Below are 16,220 nucleotides of genomic sequence, written 5' to 3'. Positions count from 1 at the left end.
CTGTGTCTCCTTCTCTCTCTGCCCCTCCCCTACTTGTGCTCTGTCCTTCTCTGTCTCTCAAAAATAACTAAATGTAAAAATATATGTGTATGTGTGTGTGTGTGTGTGTGTGTGTGTGTGTGTGTATACACATATATAAAAGAAAATGTTTCTCCAAATTATCGAGTGGATTTTATCCAATCATGTTAATGCATATCGTCTTTGACATTTGGATCTTGAACACTCTATGTGTTAACCACAGAGTAAACTATTATTCTTAGACCTTAAGCTTTAAGAGATTATTTGAATAGAGAATCTTCCTAGTTTGTTCTTCAATAAAGACTGAAATAAAGTCCCCATCTTTTTTTATCTTTCACCTTTTGCATCATGACATCAGGAGGTCCTACTGATTTCTTCCTCTGGCTCTCTGCTTTTGATTTATTTAAAGAAACTTGTACTCATTCATTTCTCATGTTATAGGGAATGCAAAGAACATAATACAAAGCAACTTTTGCTTCAATTCCTGATGTTACTCAGCCCATTCCCTCTCTCCTTTCTACCTATTTATATCTTACGCATCCTTTAAGATCCACATTAAGCTCAGGGACACCTGGATGGCTTAGGTGGTTAAGGGTCCGACTTTGGTTCAGGTCATGATCTCACATTTTGTGAGTTCCAGCCCTGCATTGGGCTCTCTGCTGTCAGGGTAGAGCAGAGAAAGCCTGCTTTGGATCCTCTCTCTCCCTCTCTCTCTGCCCGCCCCCCCTCCTCTCTCTAAAAAATAAATAAACATTAAAAAAAAAAAACTTCGTAAAAAAAATCCACATTAAGTTTCTACATCCTCATGGAGACTTTCTTGACTTCGGCCTCCTCTGAACCCTGCCCTTGTGGATGATATCCTCAGAACTTAATCATAGAATACTCGCCAGATCCCTTAAACTCATCTTGTGTTCCTTGGAAAAGTGGAATGTCATGGTGGGTAGCAGATAGCTCTTCCATATAGGCTTGGGCAAATTACTTCTCTCAGTTTCTGTTTATCTGGAAACCAGTGAAGGCAGTAAAACTGCCCCAAAACCCTAAGATTTATATGAGGATCCACATAAAGTGCTTAGAAATATGCCTAGGACATTTTTGATGCTCAGCTAATGTTGACTGCTATTACAATGTCTTTTGCCCCTTTCACCAGACCCATTTTTAGCACTTAGCCTTTATGTTCAATGAAAGGATGATTTCTGCCCTTAGTATGTTTATAATCTAGTTGTAGAGACGAAACACGTACAGAAAGGTAAGGCTGCTTACTATTAAATGACAAATGAGATATACAATAAACACGTTTTTCAGTAGCATCTGTTTAAGTGCCTTAGCAAGATACCTTATGAAATATTTTTGAGAAATTTTCTTTTTCACTTACCTAGATGCTTTCTGTGGCTTTTCCAAGTTTCACATCAGCAATTTTATTTTATGTTTTTAATGTTTATTTATTTATTTTTGAGAAAGAGGAAGTGAGCAAGAGAGGGGCAGAGGGAGAGTGAGAGAGAATCCCAAGCTTGCTCAGCGCTGTCAATGCAGAACCCTATGCAGGGCTCAAACCCATGAACAGTGAGATCATGACCTGAGCCAAAACCAAGAGTCAAATGCTTAATGGACCGAGCCACCCAGGTGCCCAACAGTTCTATACTTTTTAAAACATGGCAGACAATCCCCTCACCAACTTCCAAATGTATGACATTCTCTCTCTCTCATGCCTGCTTCCTCTCTCTCTCTCTCCCTTGTACACACACACACACACATACATGATGGCCCCTTTTCTTTTTTCTTTTTAAAATGTATTTTATTTATTAAAATAGTTTTTAACATTTTTATTTATTTTTGAGAGACAGAGACTGAGCGAAAGAGTGTGAGCGAAAGAGGCAGAGAGAGAAAGAGACACAGAATCAGAAGCAGGTTCCAGGGTCTGAGCTGTCAGCACAGAGCCCCACACGGGGCTTGAACTCACCACCTGTGAGATCATGACCTGAGCTGAAGTTGGAAGCTTAACCGACTGAGCCACCCAGGTGCCCCTATTTTTAAAATTTATTTATTTATTCTTGAGAGAGAATGAGAGTAAGAGAGGGAGGGGCAGGGAGAGAGAGGGAGAGAGAGTACCCTAAGCAGTCTCTGCACTATCAGTGTGGAGCCCGACTCGGGGCTTGAACTCACAAACTGTGAGATCATGTCCTGAGCGGAAACCAAGACTCAGATGTTTAACTGACTAAGACACCCAGGTGCCTGGGCCCCTTTTCTTTATCAGTTAGACATGCAGGGTTTTTATTCATGTGCCTGGTCTTTTTCATCTGAGGCATATATTTTCGTAGTCTAATAAGGTACCTTATAACAGTCTCCAAGCTCTCTGTAGCCTTTATATTCTTAACTACTCTTTTTTGTTTTTAACCTATCCAATAAATACTCAGGAACTGTAAAATCTTTGTATACAGTGCCTTCAATAAATATTGACTATTTTTGCTCAAATTTTCAGTGCTGAATGTGTAAAATTCCAAAAATAAATCTAGGTTATTTTTATTTCTTTGTGCGTGTGTGTGTGTAAACAAATTATATCTCCTTTATTAGTAGGGTACTGATTGAGCGGTTTTTTTTCCTTTCTTTTTTAATTTAATTTTTTATTTTTTAAAATTTACTTCCAAATTAGTTAACATCTAGTGCAACAGTGATTTCAGTAGATTCCTTAGTGCCCCTTACCCATTTAGCCCATCCCTCCTCCCACAACCCCTCCAGCAACCCTCAGTTTGTTCTCCGTATTTATGAGTCTCTTATGCTTTGTCCCCCTCCCTGTTTTTATATTATTTTTGTTTCCCTTCCCTTACGTTCATCTGTTTCGTCTCTTAAAGTCCTCATATGAGTGAAGTCATATGATTTTTGTCTTTCTTGGACTGACTAATTTCAGTAAGCATAATACCCTCCAGTTCCATCCACGTAGTTGCAAATGGCAAGATTTCATTCTTTTTGATTGCCGAGTAATACTCCATTGTGTGTGTGTGTGCACGCGTGTGTATATGCACACATATATACACATATACACATATGTATATATACACATATGTGTATATACATATACACATATGTATATATACACATATACACATATGTATATATGTGTATATATATTCTTTATTCATTCATTCATCCATTGATGGACATTTGGGCTCTTTCCATACTTTGCCTATTGTTGATAGTGCTGCTATAAACATGGGGGTGCATGTGTCTCTTCAAAACAGCACACCTGTATCCCTTGGATAAATGACTAGTAGTGCAATTGCTGGGTCATAGGGTAGTTCTATTTTTAGTTTTTGGAGAAACCTCCATACTGTTTTCCAGAGTGGCTGCACCAGCTTGCATTCCCATAGGTTATTTTTAATTTCTTAAAAAAAAGATGAATTGGTAATGAAGTTAAATTACTTCGCCAGATAATAAAAACACTTTCTTTCTCCAACTTTGCTGAGGAAACTGAAAACCAAGTGATTTATACACTTGAAACAAATGTCACATCTTATCAAGGACAAGAACCAGTTCTAGCTTGACAACATAGATTCCCTGAGCTTTCTGAATTTGGGACACTGTGGATGTCTTAGCTGTCCACTACTATCATGATTATGACAACTTAAAAAAGAGGCTTTGCTTCAATCTTTTAAAATTTACGGTTCCATGACTTAGTTTGTAGTGGATTTTTACATATATTCCATACATAGGAAATATATGTGAAATTTAGATTTTTCTAAATAATCTTACAACTGTTGAGGCGATTGGAGTTGTTTTTAAATTGTTGAGGTGGCTGGCGTTCTCCAAATTTTCTCCTTTCTTTTTATTTCCCCAAACAAGGAAGAGTAAAATAAAAGATAGTGGTGTTTCACCATTAAACATTTAAAAAATACAGTAATTCGTACACCTGAAACTGATGTAACATTGTGTGCCAACCAAACTTCAATTAAAAAAATACAGTATGGGGCGCCTGGGTGGCGCAGTCGGTTAAGCGTCCGGCTTCAGCCAGGTCACGATCTCGCGCTCCGTGAGTTCGAGCCCCGCGTCCGGCTCTGGGCTGATGGCTCAGAGCCTGGAGCCTGTTTCCAATTCTGTGTCTCCCTCTCTCTCTGCCCCTCGCCCGTTCATGCTCTGTCTCTCTCTGTCCCAAAAATAAATAAAAAACGTTGAAAGAAAAATACAGTAATTCTTTTTTTAGGAAAGAAATAGATCCCAATGATTTCCACCCGATTAATTGCAAATAGCTTATAGAGAAAACGCTATACAGACCTACTTATTATATGAGTGCATCAACTAGACTCAGAGGTACTTTAAAAAAGTGTACAGGCATCCCTTTCAAACTTACTTCTAAGCTTCTGGTATTACAGAAATTGCTTAAGTAATTCCTTTTTTTTTTTTTTAAAGTCATTCCTTTTGACAATGACTTGATTAACTCTGTATCAGGTGGAATATGGAAACTACCAAAGAATTAATGTGGCTATTGTTCAAATTAACATTAACAAATTCTTCCCTTTACAGAGAATTGTAAGCATAATTATGGCCTTTATCTTTCCAAAAGCTCTTGTTATTTAATTATTAGCACAATTTTTCTGATTCTTTGTTAGATTCTTTGAAACAGCACAGACCGCGATTGTTTTTATTATTAAAACTACATTTTGATGAATAAACACATCAAGTTCCCTACCCTCCCTGGAAGAGTAACTTTTAATGCAATCATACTTGAATGTTTAATAATTATCTTTAAAAGCAGTTTTAAGTAAATAAAAGCTCTTTGCCAAGCAAGGTCCATGTTTTGTAACTTCCAGCTGTGAAGCAGCCACCATACGAAGCAGCATATTAAATGTTAATCGCTTTAGCTCTACCTAATTAAATATTTAGCCCTGCAAAGATCTAGAGAAAGTGAAAAAGGTTGAACTTGATTTAATGTATACAATTCTTTTGAATCACATTCTGTCCCTGGATGATTACAATCAGATGTATCTAGTATTTCACCTTTGGAACCTCCAAGGTACAAGACCATTCCAAGATCATTATTGTCATAATCACAATCGTCATTATTGTCATCACGGCTAACATTTATTAGAAGTTTACTCTGTGCTAGGGTACGTGCTTTACATGTAGAATTTTATTTGCGCCTTACAACAGCCCTATGAGGTAGGTGCTATTATTATCTCCATCCACAGTCTAAAGCTTAGAAAGGTTAAGTAACGTGACGAATGTCACATAACTAGTAGGTGCCAAATCCCATATTTTTAAGCCCCTTGCTCCTCACCTTCCCTTTATCTTACCCAAGCCCGCTTAATTCACTTAAATTTAGTATCAGTTGACTTTTCTCATGACCTTTTTGTTGAGACTCATTTTGGTCTTCTCCTTCTCCTCAACGACACATGTTGTCCAACAGATGTTGCACAACAAAAACGTATACGTTTGGGGCGCCTGGGTGGCTCAGGGCATTGAGCATCCATCTTTGGCTCAGGTCATGATCCCGCAGTTCAGGAGTTCAAGCCCGGCATCAGGCTCTGTGCTGACACCTCAGAGCCTAGAGTCTGCTTCCGATTCTGTGTCTCCCTCTCTCTCTCTGCCCCTTCCCCTCTCACACTCTTGTCTCTCTCTCAAAAATAAATAATAAATAAACATTAAAAAAAATAATAAAATACTTTAAAAATATATAAATATATATAATGGTCAAAGAATAGGGAAACAAGGTATAACTAACTAATTGAGGAGTTAATCAACAAGGAGATCTAAAAAAATAAAAAGCCAAACACATGATTGTCAGATGAGTGGAGTGGACAGTGAAGAAGGCTTGGCGTTGTTTAACAGTCTGGTGTCCTGGAGGCTGGAAAGGCTTTAAATAAAAGTGAAGAGGTGAGGGCGTCCCTAGGATGCCCTCGGAAATAGGTTGGACGCCTCTGGAAAGGCAGAAAGTCTGGCAAGTGCTGGGTGAGTGGGAGCATGTCGGGGTTGTCCTGTAGGGCTTGAAAAAGGAGAACAGGGTAAAGGGGATGGGAAGAGTTGGGTCACTTACATTTACACTGGATGTCTTAGTACCAAGGACAGTCGTAGACCCTGATGAAAGGCAATCTTTGAACACTCCCACGTTGCATTTGGGTCATTGTTGTATGACCCTGTGTCATCCTATTTATGTTTCATTTTCCTGTCTGAACAAAAGGGAGCAATTCTTGTTCTCTTGGGTTTTCTCCTAGTCACCAACCATAAGAGTTAGGCCACAGAACACAAACAAGAGGAGAATGGAATATTTTATAAGATAGATTTGTAAAAGCTGAACTCTCGGGGCACATCTTTCTAAAACAAGCGCCGGCGAAAACTTTTAACGAAACACCTAAATTCACCAGTGACTGCCGCTACAGCTAAGATCCTCGAACTTCCATTTCTCCTTTAAGTGACAGGCACTTGAAAAATATTAAAACGGGAGGCAGTTAGCTTTCGATGACTTAGGCCACCGACGATTCGATGTATGGATTACACAGAATTTTAATGGACTCATTTCACACGTCGTTATCAACTCTACGTGAAGTTTAAAAGGACAAAGGCTGAAAGTGGATTTGGCCAGTTTTCCGCGTTATTTCCACGGTGGGGCAGCGAGTGGGGGGGATTTCCTTTGAGACAAGACTCGGTGCAGCCAATAATTGCTAGTATTGCCAGACTGGTAATAACAGGCTGATGAAAAGGTGAACACAACGCGAAAACTCTGATTAAATCAAGCGCGCCCTCCCACCCTCGTTTTCGGCGAGGAATTTTCCTCTTTCTCCCGCCCTCACAGGAGGGGCTGAGACAGCATCTGGCATCATAATACCAACATTTGTTTCGTGATTCCTCTTTGCCGGGCACGCTAACACACATCACTTCTCAGGAATCAGGATTCACTGGTACTTGTCTGCATTTTTAAAATAAACGCCGGCTCGAGAATCTGGGGGCTGATTTTTTTTCCACCAGCTGGAACAACCGCGATCTGGACCCCTCCCCCGAATAAGCCGAGCTCTCCCCCGGTTTTATTCCAGGCCTGTGACACCTCCACTCCCTCGGTGAAACCGCCGTGACTCACATCTTGCAGCTCCTTCGCCCCCCACGCGCCCCCAACACACAACCCCCGAGGACCCAACCCGAGCCCACAGCGCCTCGTGAAGCCGCCCAAGCCGACTTGGAGGTCTCGGGTCTGAGTCACACAGGAGGACCACCCTCGTCGGCACCCCGCCCCCCCCCCCCCACACACACAGTCCCTCACTCCCCGGCGCGCCGGCCTCCCCGCCTGACACACCGACGCCCGTCGTCCCCGCGCAACTTGTTATGCTCCAGCTCGAGCCCTTGACCCAAAAACCTCCGAGAAACAGAGAGCCGCAGAGCCGGCCTCCGGCGGCCTTTGATGGCTTTGTTATTGTTTGGGTTTGAATCGATACGCCCCTCCCCATCCTTCCTCCCTCGCGGCTCGACACCCAGCTCCCGCCTCCCCTCACGCCCCGCGCCCCTCCCCCTCCATTTTGGCGCCTTTTCCTTCCCGCCACGTCGTGGCGGCGTAGAGACCATTCTGACCGCGAGAGCGGGGCGGGGCGTGGGCGGGGCGCGCCGCGTTATGCAGATCAGTCAGCTTCTGGTTGGCTGGAGACGCGCCGGCGGGGGCGGGGCCGGGGCGCGGCGAAGGAGCGCGCGGGGCGGGGGCCGAGGGGAGTCGCCCTGTCCCGCCGCTTCCCCACCCCCTCTCCTCCCTCAGCCGGCCCGGCAGCCCGGCTCCCCGCCTAGGCCTCCCGGAGAGGCCCCGCCCCATCCCCGCCCGCCCGCGACCCCCCCCGCCACCGCCGGCGCGCTCCGCCCCTTTACTCCTGGCGGCTGGGCGAGCCGGGCGTCTGCTGCAGCGGCCGCGGTGGCGGAGGAGGCCCGACAGGACTTGGCGGCGGCGGCGGCGGCGGCGGTGGCGGGACCGGCAGCAGCAGCAGCAGCTACAAGCTCCCAGTGCCGCGGCGCTGCCGCACGAGCCCCACGAGCCGCCCACCCCGCCGCCCTCGGCGCTGACTGACCCCGCCGGCGTGTCCGCCAGCCGCCAGCCCCGGCAGCGCCCCCAGTCGTCCTCCGACTCGCCCTCGGCCTTCCGCGCCAGCCGCAGCCGCAGCCGCAACGCCAGCCGCAGCCTCAGCTCCAGCCATCGGCACAGCCACCGGCATAACCCCAGCCCCAGCTCCTGCTGCAGCTCCTCCAGACACAGTCCGTACGCCGACACCCTGGAGGTTGGGATGCTCTTGTCCAAAATCAACTCGCTTGCCCACCTGCGCACCGCGCCCTGCAACGACCTGCACGCCACCAAGCTGGCGCCCGGTGAGCGTCCACCCCCCACCCCCCATCCCGGGATGGGGAGGCGGCTAGACCCGTAGGGTTGGGAGCTGGAGGGGGGGGCCCTCACGGGCCGGCACTGAGTCCCCTTTGCCTCCCCCTTTCCTAGGCAAGGAGAAGGAGCCCCTGGAGTCGCAGTACCAGGTGGGCCCGCTACTGGGCAGCGGCGGCTTCGGCTCGGTCTACTCAGGCATCCGGGTCGCCGACAACTTGCCGGTGAGTGGGCGCCCCGCCGTGGGGAGGGCGCGCCGGGCGGGAGACTCTCGGGTGTGCTTTGGCCCTGGCGAGAGGACCTAATGGAGCCTCTTTGGGGGGGTTTCCAGGTGGCCATCAAGCACGTGGAGAAGGACCGGATTTCCGATTGGGGAGAGCTGGTGAGTGCCTTGGAGTGAGCGACCCTGAAGGATAGGGTGGGGTGAGGGGTCCCCTCCGACTCCCGCCCTGACGTAGCCCCCTCGCCCCTGCAGCCCAATGGCACCCGAGTGCCCATGGAAGTGGTCCTGCTGAAGAAGGTGAGCTCGGGCTTCTCCGGCGTCATTCGGCTCCTGGACTGGTTTGAGAGGCCCGACAGTTTCGTCTTGATCCTGGAGAGGCCCGAGCCGGTGCAAGACCTCTTCGACTTTATCACGGAAAGGGGGGCTCTGCAGGAGGAGCTGGCCCGCAGCTTCTTCTGGCAGGTGCTGGAGGCTGTGCGGCACTGCCACAACTGCGGGGTGCTCCACCGCGACATCAAGGACGAGAACATCCTCATCGACCTCAATCGCGGCGAGCTCAAGCTCATCGACTTCGGGTCGGGGGCGCTGCTCAAGGACACCGTCTACACGGACTTCGATGGTGAGCCAGGCCTGGGAGGGAGCTGCCGGGGAGGGAGCTGCCCAGGTGACTTGGCCTTGCCTGGAGGCCTCGGCCGGCTTCCCTCTTCGGCCCTTTGTAAAGGTCATCGGGCCGTCTGGCTCGATGCTAGCAGGGGTGGGGCGAAGAAGAGCTTCCCAGCGTAGTAAAGCCGGAGATTTCCAGCCAGCTGAACCTGTCATGTTTCTGGCATGATTTTATTTTTTAAGTGGAATTCAGTGGGTTCCAAGCTTTTCCGATGAATAAGAGGTTGTGGGCAACCGGCCGTAGCCCAGATTTCTGAAGTCTGACCCAGTTTCCCCGCCAGTAAAGGGATGGGGTGGGGGGGGGGAGGGAGGAGAGAGCGGGAGAGATGAAAATTGACGCCGGCTTTGTAATTTTTGTTTTGTTTTATAAAGGAGTTTTCTGTGATGTAGTTTTTAGAGCTGCAGTTTCTCTCCCCTTTGATCTAGGGACGGATAAAGGGATAGAAACGGTAGTTTCACTAAATAACTCATTTTATTGTGCTTCCTCCTCATTTATTTATTTATTTTTTTTGGCATTGTGGGGTGAGGGAGTCGGGAATGAATGTTGTGAAATAAGATCTCTTGCTGGTTTGAAAATTAGTTGGGTGTCTCCGCAGAGAGGATGAAAACCTACCCTAGGGAGGGGCTTGGAGCGGGTTCTTTCAGAAAAGATGGAATAGAGAGCCTGAGATCAAAGCAAAGGAGGGTGGGTCATCATCTGAGCGGCTTAACCTAACCAACTACAGCCTTTCAAAACTTGTGACTGGGGCTTGTGGTTTGTGTTTGTTTGCCCTTGGAGGACGCTGGGTTGGGCAGCATTTTTTTGTATTTAACAGTTAATGGCTGGCCGGGTCCTCCCTTGTTTTTTCCTCCGAGTCTTTGCTGCCCCCTGGTGAGCACAAGCGGAATGGCCCCCACCTTTTTTTTTTTTTTTTTTTTTTTTACAACCCAAAGTTTGTAAACAGGAATCACGTGGTCTGAAACCGGCTCTGCCGCGCTGTCTACCTTTGCAGTGGGGGGAAGACAGGGTGTGGATGTCTGTCGAGGCGCTCAGAGCCGGGGGAGGAAGGCCTCTCAAAGGGCACCCTGTCTTTTAGGATGCAGTATGTTGTATAAGGGCCCTGGACTGGATGGCAGCTGAGAAGAGAATCACCCAGGCTCCCGGGACACCTTCATGCAGTTTCAGGATATTCTGGGATACCTCCCTGGGTTGTGCAGACTTTCATCCCTTCGTCCCATTGTGGGTGGTCCTAGCGCATGCGGGCCTCAGGCTTTGGGTTTGTGGCCAGCGCCGTTTGTCTGTAGGAGCAGTTTGTAAAGAATTTTGGTGTATGGTCCGGGCTGGTAGAGAGGTGGGTAAGGCCTTGTGTTGGAAAGATGCCACTCATCCGCTCCTTTTAGCCTAGGGGGGAGATAGAGTTAGCCCAGCTCCTGTCCCGGGAGAAGTGGAGTGGTGCTGTTATTTTGTAAGAGTCATTCGCTGTATGCGTTGCTTTGTTTCTTTTTGCTAAAAGTGTGTTTTCCTTTCTATTCCCCCGGCTCGCAGGGACCCGAGTGTATAGTCCCCCGGAGTGGATCCGCTACCATCGCTACCATGGCAGGTCGGCCGCCGTCTGGTCTCTGGGGATCCTGCTGTATGATATGGTCTGTGGAGATATTCCTTTTGAGCATGATGAAGAGATCATCAGGGGCCAAGTTTTCTTCAGGCAGAGGGTCTCTTCAGGTAACTTTTGGGAAGCCCCTTGTTGAAGAGAAGCAGGCATCACAAGGCGGTTAGGCCTCAGGGGACAGTCTTTGCATTCTGGAGAGCTTCCCCTCTCCAGGGGATGCCTTGACCCTTGGCTTAGCAGAGTCCTAGGCCAGTGATTCCGGAGAGCTAGCGCTCAGGAATTGAATGGTTTGTGTTGAGCATTCCCTGGGAGGCCATAGGAAGACCATGTGTGAGAATATTGTGAAGAAAAGACCATCTAGTTTGGCCGAAAGCTGTTTTTTTTTTTTTTTTGTTATTTTGTTTTTTGTTTTTGTGCCAGCAGTCCCGATCCCTCGGCTCCTGGCTATTTTGCCACAGAGTGGAAAGTTGAGGGTTCTTTGAGCCTTCTCCCCTTAAGGCAGACTCTCTAAATATTGTGGTTCCAGTGACCTCATTGTGGGTGGTGTTCATATTTGTAAGTTGTAGGTGAATTGAATCACCTCATCATGCTCACTGATGTCTCATCAAAATATCCCTTGTCATCATTCTTCCTATTTCTAGTGAGTGGGTGTCGTGGGAAAGGCCCCAGCTATTGAAGTTTGAAAACCACAGGTTTAAGAGGGGAGCTGTTTTTTAGCTGAAAGCAAGTTGGAAGATCCAGCTCTTATGGTTAATACTTTCCCATGGAAAACTAGCTCTAGGAGGTTCATGGTCTCTGTTGGACCCCAGACTGTCGTGGGCCCCGGGGAAGCAAATGAGCAAGACCTTTGCATCGCAGAAACAGGTTGAGTCATTTGTAACCTCTGTCTGTCTTGCTTTCTGCAGAGTGTCAGCATCTCATTAGATGGTGCTTGGCCCTGAGACCGTCAGATCGGCCATCCTTCGAAGAAATCCAGAACCATCCCTGGATGCAAGATGTCCTCCTGCCCCAGGAAACAGCCGAGATCCATCTGCACAGCCTGTCGCCAGGGCCCAGCAAATAGCTTTTCTGGCAGGTCTTCCCCTCCCCCTCAGATGCTCGAGGGAGGGGAAGCTTCTGTTTCCAGCTTCCCAGAGTACCAGTGACACTTCTCGCCAAGCAGGACAGTGCTTGATAACAGGAACAACATTTACAACTCATTCCAGACCCCAGGCCCCTGGAGGTTGCCTCCCAACAGTGGGGGAAGAGACTCCTCTCCAGGCGTCCTAGGCCTCCACTCCTCCCGTAGATGCTCTCTCCTATTCAAAGAGGTCCGGCTTGGCTGGACTCTGCAAAATCCTGGGGGGTGGGGGGGGGTGGGGGAGGGGGGAGGGTCAGAACCCTGCCATGGAACTGTTCCCTTCATCACGAGTTCTGCTGAATGCCGCGATGGGTCGGGTAGGGGGGGAAACGGGTTGGGGTAGGATAGGACTAGCAACATTTGAAGTCCCTGTCACCTCTTCCGACTCTTCTGAGTGCCTTCTGTGGGGACTCCGGCTGTGCTGGGAGAAATACTTGAACTTGCCTCTTTTACCTGCTGCTTCTCCAAAAATCTGCCTGGGTTTGGTTCCCTATTTTTCTCTCCTGTCCCCCTCCCCCCATCCTTCCTATGAAAGGTGCCATGGAAGAGGCTACAGGGCCAAACGCTGAGCCACCTGCCCTTTTTCTGCCTCCTTTAGTAAAACTCCGAGTGAACTGGTCTTCCTTTTTGGTTTTTACTTAACTGTTTCAAAGCCAAGACCTCACACACACAAAAATGCACAAACAATGCAAATCAACAGAAAAACTGTAAATGTGTGTACAGTCGGCATGGGTAGTGTACAAAAGGATTGTAGTTGATTGAATTTTTTTTTTAATTTTGCCTTTAAGTTATTTTACCTGTTTTTGTTTTCTTTCTTTTTTCTTTTTTTTTTTTGGAAAAGATGCGCATTCTAACCTGGAGGCCAACGTTATGTATTTATTTATTTATTTATTTGGTTCCCTTCCCTGCTCCAAGCTTCCACGGCTGCTGCCATAGTTTCTTTCCTCCTTTCCTCCTCTGACTTGGGGACCTTTAGGGGAGGGCTCGCTCTGTTCGTAGGGTGACGGGACTCAGGCGGGACAGCTGCTGCGGCTCCCTGACTGCTGCGGGGCCCCCTCACCTACTCGCCCAAGTGGGTATGGGTTCCGTGGGGGAGGGGAAGGGGCATTGCTGACTGGTGTACATAGGATAGATCTATGAAAAGCAGTTCTGGATGGTGTGCCTTCCGGATCCTCTCTGGGGCTGTGTTTTGAGCAGTATGTAGCCTGCTGGTTTTATCTGAGTGAAATACTGTACAGGGGAATAAAAGAGATCTTATTATTATTATTTTTTTTTATACTTGGCGTTTTTTGAATAAAAACCTTTGTCTTAACTTGTGGCTTTTAAAGTGTTGTCCGTGCTGAGGGGAGGCTCATTTCTTGAATTCCTGGCGGGTGCCTCAATCTGGGAGGAAAGAGAGCGATAAGCCTAAATTGGGTTTCCTTCAACAGGACACGTGGGCTAGTAGCCTTTCTGAAATAAATATGCGGCCAAAGGCTTGGTGGGGGGCAGCCTTCGGTGGGCAAATTCGGCCTGAGGGGTCCAACCTCTATTTCTAATGCAGATTCTAGAGCCCTCAACACACTATACGGCCTAGTCGGTTGGTGTCAGTCACATTTCCTGGGATAGCTCCTCCTGACTAGTGGCGGTGGAATTACAGAACATTTTCATCGCTGCAGAAAGTTCTATTGGACAGGCTGACCTAGGGAGAGCAAACCGCTCTATTGCTAAACTGACAGTGGAAGCTTCTTTTTCAGCCGTCGTTCCCACCCGCCAAACATTCTGAGCACGCATACCTGACATGTGTTCAGCTTCCTGAAAACCTACATACCTGTATTGCTCTCAGTTCCCGATTCAAGGTCCCTTCACCTTTCGTGTGGGCTTGAGTCATTAATAGCGGGTGGGTGGAAATGTTTTTGACTTAAGCAGACCGGGTTTTCCCCTCCGATGTGCTTTACACAGAGCTTATAATGGGAGTAGATGAAAAGTTAGCTCTGCCATTTTCCTGCTTGTTCTGGGATTAGTATTTTTAGTCTATGATTTCTTTGCAGGAATCTGCTCAAGCCCCTCGCTCTTTTTGTGAGTTTCTTTCGTCTTTTTCTTTTTTTGTTTTTCAGGTAAACTCTACCCCCAGCGTGGGGCTCGAACTCACAAGACCTCGAGTCGCAGGCTCTACCAATGAGCCAGCCAAGCGCCCCTGTCAGAGTTTAGTGTGAACTGGATGGTACAACCTATGAATCCACTTAGTGCACGTGGCCTGAATACACCCTGATAGGCAGCAAGCACGTTTCGGAGCGTGTACTGCTGTTCATTTGCATATTAAGTATTAGTAAGTGTTGGTTTCTTTTTCTGGATAAGCATCAGCAAGCGCCTCTAATATTCTCTCCCCCTGGGTCATCTTGCTCCCTCCCCTCGGTGCACGCAAACACCCTTTGGAAGCTGGCCAGATGTCTTGTCAGGTTGCTTGAAGGTCCGGGGTCACGATACTTTTCATTGTCTGCCCTTAAGCTTGGACTAGACCCCAAGCCCTAGCTCAGCCCCACTGTGGCTGTGGGAAAGGAAGTATTTTTCGGTTTTGGGGGCTGATGTTTTGAGTTCCTCTTTCCTCCCCACCCCTACCCAAGCACACACACAAACTCCCAATCTCTTGGAGCACGAATGTTGTATGCCTCATCCTTTCCAGTAAAGTTGACACTTGAATGCTCAAAAGTTGCTCCCAACTTCTAACGAAATCTTGCAAAACCCCACCCATCCCTCCCTTGAAGTGAATTTCTGGCAGTTTCCCCTACTGGGACTGCTAGGGGTGACGGAAGACAGTGTCTCTTTAAAGAAATACAATATCGTGCTCCTATTACAGGGTGCAGGATATTAGGGGTTGTATGGGAAGGGAGAAACATTTAGTCTCTTCTCACTGGCAGTTGACAATCTAGTGTGGAAACGGAGTCCATGTCTAGTAAGACTGTGGCCACAGGAATATTGGGGGAGTGATGGTTAGAAGCACTAGCTTGGGACTCACTCTTGAGCTTTGATTCCATCACCATTACCTGGATGCCTTGGGCAAGTTCTAATCTGCAAATAGAGATATTTCTCGATTGGATCGGAAGGAAGAAGGAATTAAATAAGGGGTGTACTACTTGCAAACAAACACTAGGGATTATGCTTAGGGATGCCTAATAGATGTGATAAAAGTATGGAGGTGGGGAGGGCAATAGAGTCAGGATAGTGGTCCTTACTTCTGGGGAGGAGGAAGGGAATCTATGGTTTGGGGAGGAGTATCTGGGGCCTTTGACTGGGCAATGCTTTCTTTCAGAGGCTAGATGATAAAGACGAAGGTATTTGCATGATCCCCCCCCCCCCCACCTTTTAAAGTAGGGTCTAAGCCCAACATGGGGCTTGAACTCATGACTCCAAGATCAAGAATGGTATGCTCTACTGACTGAGCCAGCCAGGTGCCCTTGCGTTGTTCCATTAAAAAGTTTTCTTAATGTTTATTTATTTTTGAGAAAGACAGAGACAGAATGCGAGTGGGTTAGAGGCAGAGAGAGAGGGAGACACAGAGGCAGAAGCAGGCTCCAGGCTCTGAGCTGTCCGCACAGAGCCCGATGCGAGGGCTCGAACTCACGAGCTATGAGATCATGACCTGAGCCAAAGCCGGACACTCAACCGACTGAGCCACCCAGGCACCCCCCCCTGTGTTGTTCTTTATAGCTTTTGGTTGGTCTTAAATATTGCATGATAAATTTTAAATTTTGATTTAATTTTTTAAAGTTTATTTATTTTGAGAGAGAGAGAGAGAGAGAAAGGGAGTGTGAGTGAATGGGGAAGGGGGAGAGAGAGGAAGAGAGAGACTCCCAAACAGGCTCTGTGCTGACAGCACATCTCCATCTCATGAACCGTGAGATCATGACCTGAGTGGAAATCGAGAGTCCGATGCTTAATGGACTGAACCACCCAAGCATTTCAATTAATTAATTAATTTTATTTTATTTTTTATTTTTTAAAATTTACATCCAAATTAGTTAGCATATAGTGAAACAATGATTTCAGGAGTAGATTCCTTAGTGCCCCTTACCCATTTAGCCCATCCCCCCCTCCCACAAGCCCTCCAGCAACCCTCAGTTTGTTCTCCGTATTTATGAGTCTCTTATGCTTTGTCCCCCTCCCTGTTTTTATATTATTTTTGTTTCCCTTCCCTTATGTTCATCTGTTTTGTCTCTTAAAGTCCTCATATGAGTGAAGTCATATGATTTTTGTCTTTCTCTGACTGACTAATTTCAGTTAGCATCATACCCTCCAGTT

At 47.3% G+C, this 16,220-nt stretch overlaps 1 protein-coding gene across 1 annotated transcript; it reads left to right on the top strand.

Moving 5' to 3' along the window:
* The first annotated feature begins 7,845 nt into the window (after nucleotides 1–7,845).
* PIM1 (Pim-1 proto-oncogene, serine/threonine kinase) lies at nucleotides 7,846–13,254 on the top strand. The gene is made up of 6 exons (XM_027057850.2): nucleotides 7,846–8,340; nucleotides 8,465–8,571; nucleotides 8,679–8,729; nucleotides 8,823–9,189; nucleotides 10,759–10,935; nucleotides 11,728–13,254. Exons 1-6 carry the CDS (start codon nucleotides 8,259–8,261, stop codon nucleotides 11,883–11,885), a joined length of 942 nt encoding a protein of 313 aa, XP_026913651.1. The 5' UTR covers nucleotides 7,846–8,258; the 3' UTR covers nucleotides 11,886–13,254.
* Nucleotides 13,255–16,220: the final 2,966 nt, after the last annotated feature.

The sequence above is a fragment of the Acinonyx jubatus genome, chromosome B2 (genome assembly GCF_027475565.1).
Source record: "Acinonyx jubatus isolate Ajub_Pintada_27869175 chromosome B2, VMU_Ajub_asm_v1.0, whole genome shotgun sequence".
NCBI lineage: Eukaryota > Metazoa > Chordata > Mammalia > Carnivora > Felidae > Acinonyx > Acinonyx jubatus.
Note: the sequence above shows the minus strand (reverse complement) of the source record. Positions and strands in the feature narration are given on the sequence as shown.